Raw genomic sequence first — 17,103 nt, 5'->3', positions numbered from 1 at the left:
GAGGGCAGTGTCACTGGCCCTCATATGTGGGATCTGAACCGGGGCCCTCTGGCATCCCAAGCCAGCTCTTAACCATCGCGCCACTCGGCCAGCCCAATCCTGCCTGCTTTTATTTGAGGGACGGCAAGTTAATCATCTCCAATCCTCAATTTCCACATCTCAAATGTGGGTATAATGATAGTACCTCCCTCGTGGGCTTGTTATGAGGATCGCTGGAAGAATGCATGTGAGGTCACTAACACAGTGCCAACTTAGGGCACCTCTGTGTGAGGGATAATAGGTCACCTACCTCTTGTGCATGGTGACTTTCTATCCATGATGAGGCCATTTTCAGAGCCTTTGGGAATAAACTGACTGGATTCTAACCCAGGCTCTGTTCTGCATTAGCTCAGTGATCTTGGAAAGCCTCAGTTTCTAGTAAGCATGGTGAACCCTGTTTCTGGGAGTTGATATGGGAACCCAGTGAGTGAATGCATATTCAGAGCCAGGGTTGTAGGTGCCTCCTCTGGTGGGGAGTGTCTTTTCCTGCCTTTGGGAGGCTGGAAAAGGAGGGGTAAGGGGAGAACTTCCCCTGAGTGAATAATGAAGATTCTAGAGATGGGTAGGGCTCACTGCCTGGAGCTAGGAAAGAGCTGACTAGTGACTGTGTCAGTTTCAACAGCTTGCTCATTTGGCTGCATGAATGAAGCTTCTAGGGAGAGCCACAGGTGGGGTTAAAGAAAGACATGATTTTTGAGGACAAGGGGGTTAAAAGCCTGGGTTTTGGAATCAGACATCCTGGGTTGGCATCCTGGCTAGTCTGGAAGAGCTTGGGCAAGATCCTCTTTTACAAAATGGGGAGTGAAACCCTTACTATATAAGGTTGATGAAGGATTAGGTGATTTCATGCAGGTAATGAGTTAAGCATCATGTTTGGCACATAGTTGGTGTTCTATAAATGATAGCCGAGGAGGGTGAGTTATTAGGAAAAGGAATGAAGTGATGTTGGTTTCTTGTGACCCCATCTTCACTCCAGGGAAGAGAAGCCTGTGTCCCCGAAACTCCTGGATATCTTCTAACCTGAGTTTTGGCATTAAGAAGAATTGATCTGGGGGGGGTGATCCCTGGGTGAGGGTGGGCCACAGAGTGACCAGAGTTTTGGAGGTATGAGTGGATGACTCAGGGAGGAGGGAGGTTTGAAGGAGCTCCCTCAGAGGCTGGGGAGGGATGGTTTTGTGACCCTAGAAGAGATAGGACACTGGGGGAGGGGCTGCGTGACTCCCCTAGGGATGCTGAACCCTGGGGACCACTGTTCCCAGCTGGGCAATGAGTTCAAGTGTGGCATGGAATCTGGGGAGTGGTCCACATTTGGGAGGCCACATGGACCTGGACGGAGAGCAGAACATCAGCACTCACAGTGAGGACTGAGCCTAGAACGCCCGGCACTGCATAAGAATCCCCAGGCATCCCTCTGCCTTGGAGATGGTACCAGGTTAAAGTTCCCACCCCCAAAAACATCCGCTTTAGAGGTATATAGCAATGTGAGATTTCTTACACTTGGGTGTGGTGGAGTCAGCTTCCCCTCATCTTGAGAGGCTGCCATCACTGCTTACAGGGAATACAGGAAGAGTGGGCTTGCCTAAGGGTAAAGATGGCGTCTGCAGGCAACCTGGCTAAAAGCAGGCTCAGAAGTGGAAGGGGAGGGTGTCAAGCAGGGAGCTTCTAGGTGGTCCCACCCTGTGTCGCTGGGCCCCAGAGGAAAAAAGCAGGCAGAGCAGCTATCCCAGAGTCCCATGTGGAGTCCACTTCCCTCTGGGGTACCCCACTACCGTGCCCCATTGGGAAGAGTGAAGCCAACACTTTGGGTTCTGGGGCTGGCCAGTGCTCTCATCCACAGGAACTGGTGCCACGAGCACCCAAATAAGACCTGGGCCAGCCACTCTGTCAATGGCAAGACTGCCTCCCCACCCCCACCCCAGATCAAACTCTTGGGAAACCGGGAAAGCGACTCCATAGCACAGACTAGTGGAGGCAGGAGGAGTTGCCTCTCAGCGTCCTGGGTGGGTCACGTGGCCCTTCAGGCTCCACTTCTCCCAGTGCAATCTGGGAGGAGTGATCCTCTCCATCCCCCTGAGAACGCATAAGGACAATGCTGGGATGGCTGCAGAGATGTCTCCTCCAGCCTCTTCATCTTTGGGGGACAGTGGCCTGCTCCAGGTGCTACAGACTGAAAGTGCCAAGCCCAGCCCAGCGCTTAGGTCCCTGATCAAGCCTGTGCTTCATTGCTGTTCTGTTTTCTTAGGGATGGGATGAAGATGAGAGTCCACTAAGACCAGCAAGAATTCTTCTTAACTGACTCTAGGGTTTTTGTTTTATGAGATGGGACCCACCTTGACATTCTGGGTCCTTTTTAGTTTTGGGGGCTCTTTTTTTTTTATAGGAAAGACCCCAAGTGTAACCAGGGAACTTTGCAGGCAACAAGTGGCATATCTCTCCATGGTGTGAATGGTCTTCCCCAAGGCCCCAGGTGACCTGGTTTGGGTAATGCAGTCAGCTAGTCCTACAGGCTGCTGTCAGAGGAGGCAATCCCAAGGGGGCTTGAGGCTCAGAGGCGGGAGGTCCTGATGTCCTGGCCTGGCCTACCTCACTGAGCTTGGATGCTGCCACACAGGGCTCAGGGAATGCCAAGGTCTTCCAAGACAGTGGCTTGGCCTCAGGTACACACAGGACAGGCACAAGCTCCGAGGCCCTGTTTTTTGCTGCCCCAGTGCTTTCCTGGTGGGGCTTCTCTGTGCAGCACCATCAGGTGTAGGACCGGGGTGAGAAAGGAAGCCTTTTTCCTTTGAGGTACCCTGATTAACTTTGGGGTGACTCAGCGTGGGAGAAAGAGTGAGAAGAGACACAGAGAGATAGAGAGAAACAGAAATGCATATAGACAGGAGAGAGAGAGAGAGAGAGAGAGAGAGAGAGAGAGTTAGTGAAGGCCCTGGGCTAGGACTAGGTAGCGAGGATCATTTGTTTATTCATTCACTCACACATTTTTTGAAACTTACTGTTTTGGGTGTGGGGGAACCTAGGGGTGAATTGAAACAGGCTGAACAAGGGGAGAGATAAATTGAGGAGGAATGCAGAGAGGGTCCCAGAAAGTATGTGAGGCTGGGGGTAGAGAGAGGGAGCACAAGGCTTGTGCACCTCTTAGCGCCCATTCATACAGGACAAAACTCGGTCTACCTCCTGTTTGTTTAGCTCTGTGAGTGTGGCTAAGATGCTTACCCTCTCTGAGCCTCAACGTGCTCACCTGTAAAAATTAGGACCGACCTCACAAAATGACTGAAGATTAAAACCCCAAGGAAAGCAAAGCAGTGGAGGTCTTGCCTGGAGGCCTGGAGGGTCCTTGATGGAAGAAACCATGCTCCTTCAGCTTTGTGCCCTCCTCCCAGCCCCTCTTAACACAGGTCCTCCATCTTAATGGGGGCTCAACAGACTAGAGGGGTGAGATGGCTGAGAACCCATCATCCAGACAGTCCAAGGGCAAGTCAGGGGCAGACACGATGCCATGGACAGTCAGGAAAACGACCCACACCAACAGCTTTACAACATTAGCTCTTTTAAGCCTCACAACAATGTCGCGAGATCAAAATTATTTTTTGCCACCAACATCCTTTGCTGGGCCCACTCACTGCTCGTGAGCCACACTGGCCTTCTGCCCTGGCAGTCCCATTGCTCCTTCTCATCTCAGGACACTTGCACATGCTGCCTGTCCCTCCCCCAGGATGCTCTTCTCCTGGGCCACTCCTACTCACCCATCACTCAAGTGTCTCTTTCTCGGGGATACCCTCCCTGGTCGCCTAGAAGGGACCACACCCTCATTACGTGCTCCCCATTTTCCCACCAACAGCATTCACCCCCATTTGAATTCTACATTTGTTCAGAGAGAGAAAGCAACTTTCCCCAAGTAAGTGGAAGAACCTGGCTTTAGACTCACACCTGTCCAGCACCGAGGCTGGTGCCCCGCACCTCTCTGCTTAGTGCGTCCTTGCCGAGACAGGCTGGGGTGTCCGGACCCAGGTGGAGGAACCCTCTGAGGGCCCACCCCAAGCCCCCACCCTTGCCCATGCCCCTTAGTCTGGTGGAGCCCCTTAGGCTAGGTGGGGCGGCAGTGGGTGCCTAACCTGTGAGGAAAAACCCAGCATTGATAGGCAGGTGCAGGCTCCTTGGCCCTGAAGCACCTGCCAAATGGCTAATGGAGGGGTGGGCCCATACCACGCCTGCGCTCTCTCCTCCAGCGGTCAGACACCTGATGACTCAGGACCCTCCCTGGGCCCCACCTGGGCTCAACGACAGGCAACAAGCGAGGAGGAGGAAGTGGGGTATGTGAGCAGCTGGTTATAGGCCAGCAGCAGGGCTCCCATGGCCAGAGGAAGGCTGTCCTTGTTTTCCCCGCAACGCGTAAGTCCCCATACCCCTTGTCCTTGGAGGACAGCTCATAGACTCTGTTTGGTTCCCTTTTTATTTCTCAGCTGCTTGAGTCCTTGTATCCCCTTCTCTTCCACTCCTTCCCCCTCCAAGGGCAGGGCCCACACTGCGGATGCTGGCACTGTGGGTGCCAGCTGCAGCCTTGCACATGGGGCAGAAAGGCAGGGCTGGTTCTCCCTGGGTCTCAGGTGCCAGGGTGCCCTGAGCTGCGTGTGCTCCATTTCTTGCTTCCCCACAGAGGGTGTCGGAGGTGGGGCTCAGAGGGCAGCCCCTGAGCCCTGAGAAGGGGTCGGCAAACTGCGGCTCGCGAGCCACGTGCGGCTCTTTGGATACGTACATGTGGCTCTGAAGTAAAATTGAAAATGAAAATAATACTATCATAGTTTCATCTATAAAATTTTTTAAGGATGTTATTCACATAATGGTGATTTCATTTGTTTTATGGCTCTCGAATAATTTTTAAATTGTTGTGAGGGACAGGATTGGCTCTTCGTCTCAAAAGTTTGCCGACCCTTGGTCTAGAAGGAATCCCTCCCTCAGGCTGGGGTGCTGTCAGCCTCCTTCATCCTTGAACCCACTTTGCCCAGTCTGGTTCCCTGAGCCAGACAGAGCTTGGAGGAAGGGAAAGAAAGACGCCTAGGTGCGACTAGAGTAAGACCAGGCCATAGGAGTTGTCTGGCACAGCAAGCTCCTCTTCATGTTGGAAACAGGGCCAGATGTGGAGAGGACTGACAGGTGGGGGGAGCAGGGCCGCATGTGGGGAGTAGTTGGGCATTTACGCAGAGGCCCCTCCAGACAAGGCCCTCCCCCCACCACATACACACTGTCTTTATGGCTCCTGACAAATCTACATGAAGGGGCTTCTCAGGAGGAATCTGTGGCCAAGGCCCCTGGGGCAGGGAGGGTGGGGCTGGGAGGCAGCCCTCTCTCTGTTCCACTGCTGCCCTGAGCCCCAGTAAGCAGGCACTGCAGCCGATGTGCAGGCCTGCCCAGATGTGGGAGAAAGCCCTGGGCCTTCTTAGCTCTCTGAGAAGGGAGGGGACCAGGCAGTGACCAGGGTTCCCTCAATGCAGGAAGAGAATTGGCCAGATAAGTCCAAAATTCAGGGAAGAGACAGGGGTGACAGCTGACCTGGAGCCCATGAACTGTCAGGTGTTTGCCTCGCTGGCCCCCGGCAGGTGGGTGTGGGGACAGGGCCAGCTCTGCAGTGGTCCCCACCAGCAGCTCAGCCTTCCCCGGGCAATTGTAGTGGAATTCTGAGGGCAGCAGCCTGCTTTGGAGGTGGTGCCAGAGGCGGTGATGGTGGCATTGTGACTGCTGATGAGAAGAACACCATGCAAAGCCTCAATGCCCACCTGGCTTTCTACTTGGATAAAGTGCAGGCATTGGAGGAGGCCAGAGCTGACCTGGAGAATAAGATCTGGGAAAGGTATGCCAAGCAGGGGCCCAAATCCTCCCCAAAAGATTACTCCTCCTATTACGACGCTATTGAGGGTCTCAAGAACCAGGTAGGCGGGGAAGCGCTGAGCTCCGTCTCTCTGTCTGTCACACACTTACACACACACTCAGTCTTCCAAAAAGGCAAGGCGCTGGACTCTAAGCTTAGACGTGAGCCAGGGAACCCATCTTTTGGACACTTTAAGCTTTCTTCAGAAACAGGCTTGTGTTTGGCTTCTGATGGCCCCATGGATGGGTCTTTGGCCTGTGCTTTGGACTTTCATGTCCATGTCCCCACCTTTCAGAGTCTGAGCAGTGCTGGGAAGAGGTCTGGATTCACCTGGCCGGGCTTGGGACTAGGTGTGGGAGCCTCCTCTTGGCGTGGCTCCAGGTTGGAAATGTAGAAGCAGTGAGGGAGGGAGCATCTCGATGGGGGCACTATCCTGGGAACCAGGGGTCCAGTCCTGCGTCTGCCACCAATTCACTGTGTGACCTTGGGAACACTGATGCCCTCTCTGGACCTGCTCTCCCAACCAGTGTAATGCAGAGCATGGGTAGACCAGCTCTCAGGTCCCTGTTGGTTTAAAACTTCTGTAATCTTATTAGAGAAAAAAAAGAGGTAAGTGTGCTGTTGCCCAAAACAGATGGGTCATATGGCTCAGGAGGGCAGAGCATTTGTACCCGTCTCTCCTCTCACCCTGTAAGAGTTCAGAGCTTTCTAGTTTGGAAAACTAAAAATCCTATCTCTCCCTTCCTGCTTCTCCTGGGCTCCTATAGGGGTCTGTCTGGATCTTTTCAGTTTTCTTGGACCCAGATACATATACTATTATAGTTGTTCAGGTGATGGAGACGATCTAGAACTCTGGGGATGGAAGTCATCTATCCACTCATGCATCCATCCATCATTCATCCACATGTTCACCTATCCATTTACTCATCTTCTCAATTTAGCGAGTCACTACACTCAGTGTTGCCCTGGGCAGACATTGTGATGGACCGCACTTGGTCTCTGCTTTTAAGTAGCCCACAGTCTAGCTAATTCACTGTTCCCGCCTGTCCCCCTTGCCTCCACACCTTCTAGTGAACAGCCTCTGGATATCCTGTTTCTTCTACCTCTTCCATTTATTTATTCATGTGCAATCTTAGTCATCCTTCAGGGACCAATTCAATCGCCACCTCCTCCATGAAGTCTTTCTTGATCTCTCATGGCCGCCAAGTCATCATCTCTCTTTTCCTTGAATTCTTCTAGAACACTTTGGACATTGTTGTAGACTATGGGCTCCCTGAGGAGAAGCATCTTGTTGACCTCTAAACCCCACAGTATCTTTTGTAGTAGATCTTCAAATATTTGTTGAATGAATGAAGGCTACATTGAACATCCTTGCTGAAGGCTGTGAGGGGTCTGTGTCATGAACCAGCTGTGGGAAGCTCCTCCTACCTCTTGAGCATCTTCCTGGATGGGGTCCTAACGTCTTGTGGCTTTGCTGGCCTCTTGTGCTCCTGGCAGTGGGTCACAGCAGGGGCTTCCATGCTGTTTCCTTTTTTTTAGATTGTGGAATATGACAGTGAGTGACAAGACTCTCCTGAACATTGACAACACTCGTATGACAATGGATGACTTCAGGGTTGCCATATAATCCTTCATATTGGTTAGATTCTCAGTTGCAACCAACAGACGCTCCTATGCTATTTTAACAAGTAAGGAATGTATAAGAACTCTAGATAGCACAAAGAATCATTAGGAGGGCTGGAGAAACAAAATCTAGGCTGAATTTCTAACACCTCCTAAAATGGCACAGCAGAATGGGTCTGCCAACGAATGGAGCTGCTGCCTTTGCCAAGGCTAGGAATTTTCTGAGTTGGGATGTGACCCGCTGAGTGGAGAAACAGTTCCCACAGCTCAGGCTTCAGAACCACACTGTCTCTGCCACCCATGCAGCACACTGAATGTCCTGAGTGGAGTCCATTTCCTCACATACCTCCATTCTACCGAACCACACAACTTCTGAGGGTTGGAGCCAAGATTGGAATCTGGGAAGTGTGAGCCAAGGGAGCAGGGATTACCATGCCCATTTTACGGATTATAAACCTCTAGCTCAGAGAGGTTAACTAGATTGTCTGAGGCGACAGAGCTTATCAGTGACCAAGCAAAGACTCAAGTCCATTTGACCTGGCTCCAAAGCTGGTGTTCTTCCTGCTCTCTCTGACTCCCAACAATTATTAAGCCCCCACCGAATACAGAGACAAACAAATCCTAAAAGAAGAGGCTTGTCAGAAATGCCTTTTGTGGGAAGCAATGATTATATAAGTAAAAAGCTGAGAAAAAGACAGGTGACTTCACACATGTAGAACATTTCCTGAGAACGCAGTCTCCCAATGCAGAAAGCCCTGGTCTTGTTCTTGCTAAAGGGAGGAAAGAGTAAATGAGTGAATTATGGAGGAATGAGAATGACAGCTGGATGGTCTCTAAAAAGCCTTTTGGCTCCAACATCTATCATTCCAACACTCATAAATCTCAAGCACTTTGATCTCCTTGAGTTCCCCTCTCCTTTGAGTCTCTCCTACATGTCAAGGCTGCTTCTGGCCCTCTTGGCCTCGGGGTCCTGCTGCTCTCACCCTATCTCAGGCCCAAACACGAACAAAATGTGTTCCCTTCCCTGCTCCTCTTACTAGACTGAGAACCACTGGGACTATCTGAGGGGATTCTCATGAAATCTAAAGGCAAATTTAAAGAAATGAACCACCACCACCACCAATAAATAAAACCCTGGAGAAGCAGTCGAGTGTGAGGTTAAAGATATAGTAATGGATGATAAGGCGAGGGTGAAAGTCCCAACACCGCCTCTTCATGAACGTATCTAACTGGGGGTCTCCATTTATTTTAACCCCTTCTTCAGATCATTTGTTTATCTTTACACCCATTTGACAAATATTAATTGGTGCCTTTTCTGTGTCAGGAGTTGGAAATAACATTGTGAACACAGTAGACGAGGTCTCTTTCTCCACGACACTCTTAGTCTAGTGCTGGAGGCAGAAAAGCAGGTTGATAATTGCTGAATGGTGCAGTGAGGGACAGGAGGGGACAGGGCCTGTGAAAGCTTATGGGACCTCCTGACACAGCGATGGTGCTGGGGAGGCTTCTTACGACAGGCATGGGACAGATTCCGTATGTCATCTCATCTTCTTATAACTGTGAGAGGTAGATACTGTTGCTTTCACTTACAGATGAGGAGCCTGAGACTCAGAGAAGGGAGGTAACTTGCCGAAGTTTGGTCTGGCTCCGAATCTTGCCCCCCTAGCACTGCCTATCTGGCCTCTGACAGTTTTAGCACTTTCTAAGGTCAGAGATGGGCTTCTAAAGAGCAGAGAAGCGCTGTTCTGAAACAACTGTGCAACTAAGAGTGAGCTCTGCTATCCTGGCGTCAGTTTCCCCCCTGAAGGCACTTGGTCTGAGCTTGTTAAAGGAATGAGTGACTGAACCAGTAAGGAAGGAATGGGGGTGATGGTCCAGATGGTCTCTAAGGACTGCTCTGCCTCGACACTATCTGGTTGTGACACTCAGACATCTTCAGATGGCTCTGATCTTCCTGACCTCTTGGGAATCTCTCGCCCGGGAATGTCTTGATGCATCTTTGCAGCCACCAACACCCTCAGCCACAGGAACGTGCCATTGTTACTGTAACTCAGGTCAAATCCAGTCAATTATGATCCCTTTCATCTGTTCCCCTCAGCATGACTAAGACATGTTGGGGATTGTCAGAGGGAACTTTCCTCAAGACAAAGGAAAATCGCAAGGCGGTGAATCAAGAAAACACGAAACCAGTAAGAATCAGGTTTGAGATCAAAAGGTGGGGTGGGGGTAGAGAGGAAGGTTGGCTCCTCTGAGCTCTCTGCTCATGGGGAGCCCCAAGTGGAGCCCTTTACCAAGTCACCGACTTCTTCACCCAACATGTACTCATTGTGGCCTGCTCTGGGCCTGGCATGCAGCTAGGTGCTGGGGCTACAGCAGTGACCCAGGCAGACACAAGCTCTGCCCCCTAGAGTTTTACTGGGGAGATCAACAAGTGACAGCAACCACAGCCCAGCATCCTGAGAACCATTCTGGGGGGAGTCCAAGGACTTTGGGGCACACAGCAGGAGTGTCTAACCCAGTCTTGGGGGTCAGGGAATATCCCATGGAGGAAATGCTGGGAAGAGATCTGAATGAAGGGTTGGATCTATCCAGGTGATGTCTGATGGAAGCATGGTGTGTGTGTTGGGGGGAGGTGAGTGTTCAGGGCAGGGGGAACTGCATCTGTCAAGGCCTGGAGGTGACACTGAATGTGGCACGAATGGAGGAGCTCGAACATGTTAGAGTACAGAGTGTGAGGAGGCGCTGGTGAGGGCTGGTGGCTGGGAAGCCATGGGGGACTTTCTTAGTGAAAGTGAGGAGGCTGGTCTGTCTCCCGAGGGCTGCAGATAACCCCATGCCCTCTCCACTCTTACCTTTTTCTAGCCCTATGGTGGGGGTTGAGGCGCTATTGGCCAAGAACTTCTTGCTCTCTTTGTACCAGATAAACCCCTCCTAGAAGAGAATGAGTCTGGCAAGAAGACAAGTGGTCTCTATTCTGGTTGAAAACTGCACTGGAGTTGGGGAGTGTCACCCATCAAACTCCCAGCACCTGCTTTCTCCAAGTAACCACGAGAGCCAGGTTGTAGCATGGCTTCAACAGTGTGATGTTGGCTCATCACACTCTGTCAATGGTGAGGTTCCACCCCCCCAACCTTCAGCTGAGAGTGCTGTGCCTAAGTGGGTCCCCTCCTCTCTCCAAGGGTGTGCTCCATTGGGAACGGTACTTCTCTTTGTCATCGTCATCCTCTGCTTCCACCTCATCCTCATCATTATTGCATCTGGACTTTTCTGTGCTGGGACTGTGACAGGCCTTTACTCTAAATCCCACAACCACCCAACTTCACAGATGGAAAACTGAGGCCCAGACAGATGCTGTCACGCAGCTGACAAAAGACCTGAATTGGTCTGACTCCCAAGCCCACCCTCAGTGTCTCATGCCATTTAAAGTAATCACGGGGCATCTACTGAGTGCAGAAACGAACTCTTCTCATGAGCAGGAAAGCTTTGGAAATCCTCTTCTTAGGAAGCAAGCAGCCACAAGTAAGCCATGAGTCCCTGTCCCAGTTATTTCTTGTCTCTGAGCCTCAGTTTCCTCATTTGGGGTCCTCAGTGTGTGGAACAAATGGAGACAATGAAGGAATGAGGGCACTAGGTCGAGTGGCCTCCATGGACTTTTTGAGCCATGGAAATCCGTGATTCATAATTTCTCAGAATTTTCTCTGCCCCTGGGGTCCACTGTCCATCTCTGCCGTCACCACCCCCTCAGCCTCAGGGCCAGACAGTTCTCCTTTCTCTCAGGTCCAAACCTGAACAAAACCACATCCCTTTCTTCCATTCCCTTCAACATGACTAGGACACGCTGGGATTTTCCAAGGGAACTTCTGTCAGCCCTGATGGATACTTTGAGTAAATACAAAGGAAACAAAGCAAATTAAAAACCCATAGCAAATAGCCATGTTTGAGGTGCAAAAAATGTATGTGTGTGTGTGTGTGTGTGTGTGTGTGTGTGTGTGTGTCAGGAGAGGGGGGCTTGCTCAAAGCACCCTCTTTATTAGAGTTCCTAACTGACACTCCTTCCTGAATTCTTTGGGCCTCTGAATTTCATAGTGTACATTCCCTGGGGTGTTAGAAAACACAAGATAACCTCCCCCCCCCACCCCAAAATGTCTGTGATCAAACCCAGTGGGAAATGTGGAGGTAACTAAGCCAAACGTGGATCTCACCACCCACCAGGGACACACAGGTGAACAGAAGTCGTCTCCAGTAACTAAGTAGGTCTGTGATAGGGCAGGATTTCGGGCTAAGGAGCTCAGAGCAGGGATAGCCAATCTGCACTTGGGGGAGGATCGGGAGAGGGTTAGGAGCAGGTGGGATAGGACACAGTGGAGGTGTGGGTGGTGGTGGAATGGGTGGTGGGGAGAACACAGGCCTGGAGGTAAGAGCCAGTCCAGCACATTCAAAGCACCGGAAGAAGTTTGGAACGGCGGGAGGGAGACAGTGCCGAGGGCTGAAGGTACACCAAGGGTTTTGAAAGCTATGCCAGAGAGGTGGGACCCACCAAAGTGGGTTCTGTGTTCAGGCTGTGAAACCTTTTAGTGTCTGACTTCCTGAGTGATCTTGGAGGCTGCTCTGCGTCTCTTGCTTGTGCTCACATTTCCTATGTGTGCAGTGCAGCAGCTGGGGGAGAGGGGGAGCCTTGGCTCCCAGTCTAAACACTGACCCCCTCCCCCAAAGTGTTCCCTCTCAGCCAGTTGTTCTGGGAGGAAACTGAAGTTCAGAGAAGTCCTTGTCTAAGGACCAACTGCTAATGGGGGATCTCCTAGCTTCTTGGATTTGAGCCCACCTGCATGGGATTCCATGGCTGGTGGGATTTCCAACCAGCATCTTGTCTCAGCCCCTTGCAAGGGATTTAGAAATGTTTCTAGGTCTCTCTGGATATATGCTCCGAGTCTGCCTAGCTTTCCTTAGCTTGATCCCCGAGGGTCCCACTAAACTCCACTCCCAATAGAACTGTGAATTGAGGAGACTGGCCTATTCTGGGAAGTTTTTAGACATTTGCGTTATACTGTGATTCCAGGATGTCTAGTACGGGGAGGAGGGAGGCTGGGCTCATCAACCGCAGGGGCGTGGTGCCACAGGGAGTCCAGCCTGCAAGGTGTGGGCAGTTTGCATCAACTCCAGCATCTTTCACAGCTGTGGCTGCAGCGGCCCCTTGTGGCCATACACGAGGAAACTGAGTGTCAGATAAAGTACAATTTAGAGCTGGGAGAGGAGGTACCTTTCCTTAGAGAGATGGCCTCTGCCACTCCTTGTTCCCCAGAGAGGGAAAGACACATGGCCAGGGTCACGTAGCTAGAATCCAGGTGTGTGGGCTTCTAGCCCTCCTGGGGCGCTTTCTCTTGAACCACTCTCAGCTCAACGCCCCTTTGCTGTCTGTAGAGAGGCCAGGGAGTAGCCTGGATGGAGGGCCTGCCCTTGGCCAGACAGGCCCCCCCCCCTTCTCTGACCCTCCTCTCAGAATTGTGCTGGGTCAGGGGTACAGAAAGATGGGGGCTGTAGCAGGAAGGAGCACGCATGGTGGCAGGGCAGCGTTTCCCTCTAGGCCTCCAGGGGGCGATGTGACATTGAGTTGGCCAGGCACTGGGGCCCTGCAGTGCAGCAGAGGAAGTTCCACAAGCTAAGCACAGAAGGGAGCTAGCTGCAGGTGGCCTGGGGAGCTTGCACAGGCGGGGCGGGGCTGGCGGCCTGCCCTAGTGAAGTTGTGGCTGGCTCTGCAGTAGATACCACCGCCTCCTTTCATGGCTCCGATGCCAGCCTCTGATCTCCCTCATAAGCTCCTCTTCTCTCTGAGCCTCTGCATGGCCCAGGGAGCTGGGTGGCAGAATCACTGTCCCTGTTACTAGTCTGGGAGATAGCTCCAGAGGGGCGGAGGGATTGCCCTGAGTTTGGCTCAGGGTAAATGAGAAGGCGTGCCGAAAGCAAGGGGGACTTTGGTCAGTTCCACTGTTACCTGCCAGTCACTTAACGTCTCTGTGACAGCCTCCTGATCTGTAAAATGGGTGGTAACCATCTCCCTTGAATGTTGTTGTAAGAAATGGACATAATGGATTCTGTCCAGCTGCCTGGTCTAGGGTAGCTAGTGTTGGAAATGCGGGGGGCCCTGCTGTGCCTCCTTGAGGTGGGGTGAGCTGCCCTGGACTGTGGGGTGCAGAATGTGGGGCTGGCATTGCTCAGACTGTTGGAGCCAGAGAGGCCAGGTCTGGTGGGGTCAGGGGCAGGTCAGGGTGTGCGGGATGTGGGGTGAGTCACTCACCAGCTCAGGTACTGTGGAATGAGGGAAGGGGTGTGGGGCCGGCCAGGCCTGGAAGCACCAGACACCAAGATAAGCAGACAGGGAGGCAGCCCTGTGGAAGGGAGGGGAGGGGGCGTGGTGCTGTGCCAGGAACTGGGGTGGGGTCACAGGAGAAATGTGGCCTGGGACCTCTCAATGTGTCTGCCTATGTGGGGCGTGGAGTCCAGAGAACCCCTCAGGCTGCTTTCCTGCCCCTGCTCCCTGCCTCCCCCTGCCCTCCCTCTTTGCTAAGGCCTTTTCCCCCACCTGTATGGCTGTGGGTGGAGGAGAAGCCTCAATGGGTCCCTCCCAGCCCCCGTGGAGTTGCCATATAAGAGACAGACAGGCAGTATCCACACATGTACCCGGCCCATTGTAGCTGACCACTTGCTTGGACGTTAGCCGCACCTGCATGAGTCAGGTGCCTGCAGGATATGATAGAGAGGCTCTCAGGGTGAACTGGATGGGCATTAGAGGAGGAAGTGTTTTGGAGGTATGGATGGAGCAGGGCTAGGCGGCACCCAGGGGAGAACAAGGGGAAGCTGAAGGGACTGCAAAGGAGGGAGCAGCGTGGTTGAAGCTGGGGAGGGCCGCTCCACTGGAGCGGTGACCACAGCTGGTCTGTGGGGGCAATAGGTTCCCAGCCTCTCCCTGCATCCATCTCCTACAGCTGCCTCCCATGGGCTGGTCCACTAGGCAGCCACCAGGTGCCCAGCCTTCAGGGCACCGAGCAGGGCAGAAAGGGGTGGGGAAGGGATCCAGAAGGATCCTGGAGAATTCTCGGGACATGAGGGACACACAAATGAATAGCAGACCCTGCCCGCAAGCTCACCATATAGTAAAGGAGATAAGAGGTAACTAACTCTCACCAGGTGGGGAGAGGACAGCCCAGGAGAGATTCAGAGAAAGCACCAAGATGGGCTCAGACGAGGGAAAAAGTTGGGGTGGGGGTGCCAGGGATCACAGAGGCTTTAAGGAAGAAGTGGTGTATTATGGCTGCTGTAATAAGTTATCACAAACTTAGTGACTTAAAAAAACACAAACTTAGTATCTTATAGTTCTAGAGGTCAGAAGTCTGAAGTGGGTCTTATGGACTAAAATCAAGGTGTCAGCAGGACTGTGTTCCTTCTCAAGGTTCTAGGGGAGAATCTGTTTCCTTGCGTTTTGCAGCTTTTAGAGGCCGCCTTCATTCCTTGGTCTGTGGCCCCTTTCTTCTTCAAAGAGCACCCCTCCAACCTCCATTTCCATAGTCACATCTCCTCTCTCTGACTTTGACCATCTTGCCTCCCTCTTAAAAGGACCCTTGTGATTATAATGAGCCCACTCAGATAATCTAGGATAATGTGACCATCTCAAGATCCTTAACTTAATCACATCTGCAGAGTCCCCCTGCTATGTAAAGTGCATACTCACAGGCTCTGGGGATTAGGACATGCACATCTTTGGAGAGCCTACCGCAGGGGGCACTGGAGATGGGGCAGGGTTTAGACATGTGAAGGCTGAGAGAAAGGACACTGCAGGTGGAGGAGGCAGCTCGAGCAGAGGCAGAGGTGGGAGGTGCTCGCACTTGGTGTGTGGTTGCAGGAAGCTGTGGTTTTGGGGAACTGGCCTGGTAAAGCTGAAAGGCCAGTGCCAGCTCCATCCCCAGATAAATGCAGCTGGCCTCTGAATGGAGGGGCAGACTTAGCCTCCTGAGGGATGGTAGGGCTGGGGCGGGCCTTGCAGGACTCCAGATTAGCATCACTGTTTAGTGTTCAATCTACTGCTTTATTCAGGCACTGGGCGTGGCCAATCTAACCCTTGTAATTGTCCCATCAGTGGTGTCTTCCATTTAACCCTGCCCCCACTATGACCCTCATGCCCGGCACTGTTTTTACATATAATTTTTATTTATCTTCCACAAACCCTCAGAGGTTGGTGTTATTAGTCGCATTTCAGAGATGAGGAAACTAAGGCTCTGAGAGGTTAAGTAACTGGCCTTGGATGACACGGCTTTAAAATAAGTAGTGGATCTGTGAGTTAATCCCAGGCTGCATTTTATAGGGGAGAAAACTGAAGCTTGGGGAGGTGAAATAACTGGGCCAGGCTGATGAGCGGCTCTCAAACCGAGGTGTGGCTCGTTTCAAAGGCCAAGTTTGTCACTGCCTCATACACACTCACTCATAAATCTTAACTGCAACGTTGTTACACGGCGCTGCTTAGCCTCTGTTTTGTAGCTATCTGTATGGCTCTTCCCCAACCCCATCTCCCAAAGAATGGGATTCTTTGTGGCGGCCCATTATACAGGGAGCTGGCCTGGGACTAGGCCTGGGTCTCTTTCATCTCTGTATTCTGTACCTGGCACTAGGCCTGGCTCTGAGCATATGCCTGGCGGGATGAGTGAATGAGGGAATGAATGACGCTTCCTGGGTGTGGCTCTCCAAATTTCTTCACAGAGCTGCTGAATGCCCGTTTATTTATTTTACAAATGTATGCTATACATAGTTTTTGGAAGAATATATATTTTATACAATTTTGGAAGACTTTATATTAACAAAATGTTAGTCTTTCTGCATCTTTTGAATCCAATCTCTCAGTTCCCCTCCCAGGAAGCATTACTTGCTATCACTTTCTTGTGTATCTTTCTAAAGAGATCCTACACATGTACAAACCCATACATGTCTATGTTCTTCCTGGAGGACACACACAAAGGGTAGCAGACTGTATACATTTCTCTGCAATCTTAATTTTTCAGGTAATAAAATATTTTGGAAAATTTTTTCTATCAGCTCTGCATAGAGCTGCATTCTTTTAGACCAGCGGTTCTCAACCTGTGGGTCGCGACCCCTTTGGGGGTCGAACGACCCTTTCACAGGGGTCGACTAAGACCATCGGAAAACAAAAAGATATTTACATTAAGATTCATAACAGTAGTAAAATTACAGTTATAGAGTAGCAATGAAAATAATTTTATGGTTGGGGGTCACCACAACACGAGGGACTGTATTAAGGGGTCGCGCGCGGCATTAGGAAGGTTGAGAACCGCTGTTTTAGACGGTGGCACAATATTGTATTATATAGAGGTGTTATATAGTGGATATTTAGGTGTTTCCAGTCTTTTGCTGTTATAAATAATGCTGCAATGAACATCCGACCTAGTGCATCATGTCATTTTGCATGTGTGCGAAAAGTAAAAAGTAAGAGAAGTAAATAATTATACGGCCGGCCGAGTGGCTCAGTTGGTTAAGAGCTCACTTAAGAGTTTGAGCTCTGAGCAACAGCGGTTCGA

General features: G+C 51.4%; 1 protein-coding gene across 1 annotated transcript in view; it reads left to right on the top strand.

Moving 5' to 3' along the window:
• Window positions 1–5,789: 5,789 nt before the first annotated feature.
• KRT19 (keratin 19) overlaps window positions 5,790–17,103 on the top strand; it is a gene marked incomplete at its 3' end in the record, with an annotated part of 43,060 nt that continues 31,746 nt past the window's right edge. Inside the window, exon 1 of the mRNA XM_019666995.1 lies at window positions 5,790–5,963. Within this exon, the coding sequence (XP_019522540.1) occupies window positions 5,790–5,963 (174 nt within the window). The remainder of the gene's footprint in view (window positions 5,964–17,103) is intronic.

The sequence above is a fragment of the Hipposideros armiger genome, unplaced genomic scaffold (genome assembly GCF_001890085.2).
Source record: "Hipposideros armiger isolate ML-2016 unplaced genomic scaffold, ASM189008v1 scaffold_482, whole genome shotgun sequence".
Taxonomy (NCBI): domain Eukaryota; kingdom Metazoa; phylum Chordata; class Mammalia; order Chiroptera; family Hipposideridae; genus Hipposideros; species Hipposideros armiger.
The sequence above is the reverse complement of the archived record's forward strand: the minus strand, read 5'-3'. Positions and strand labels throughout refer to the sequence as shown.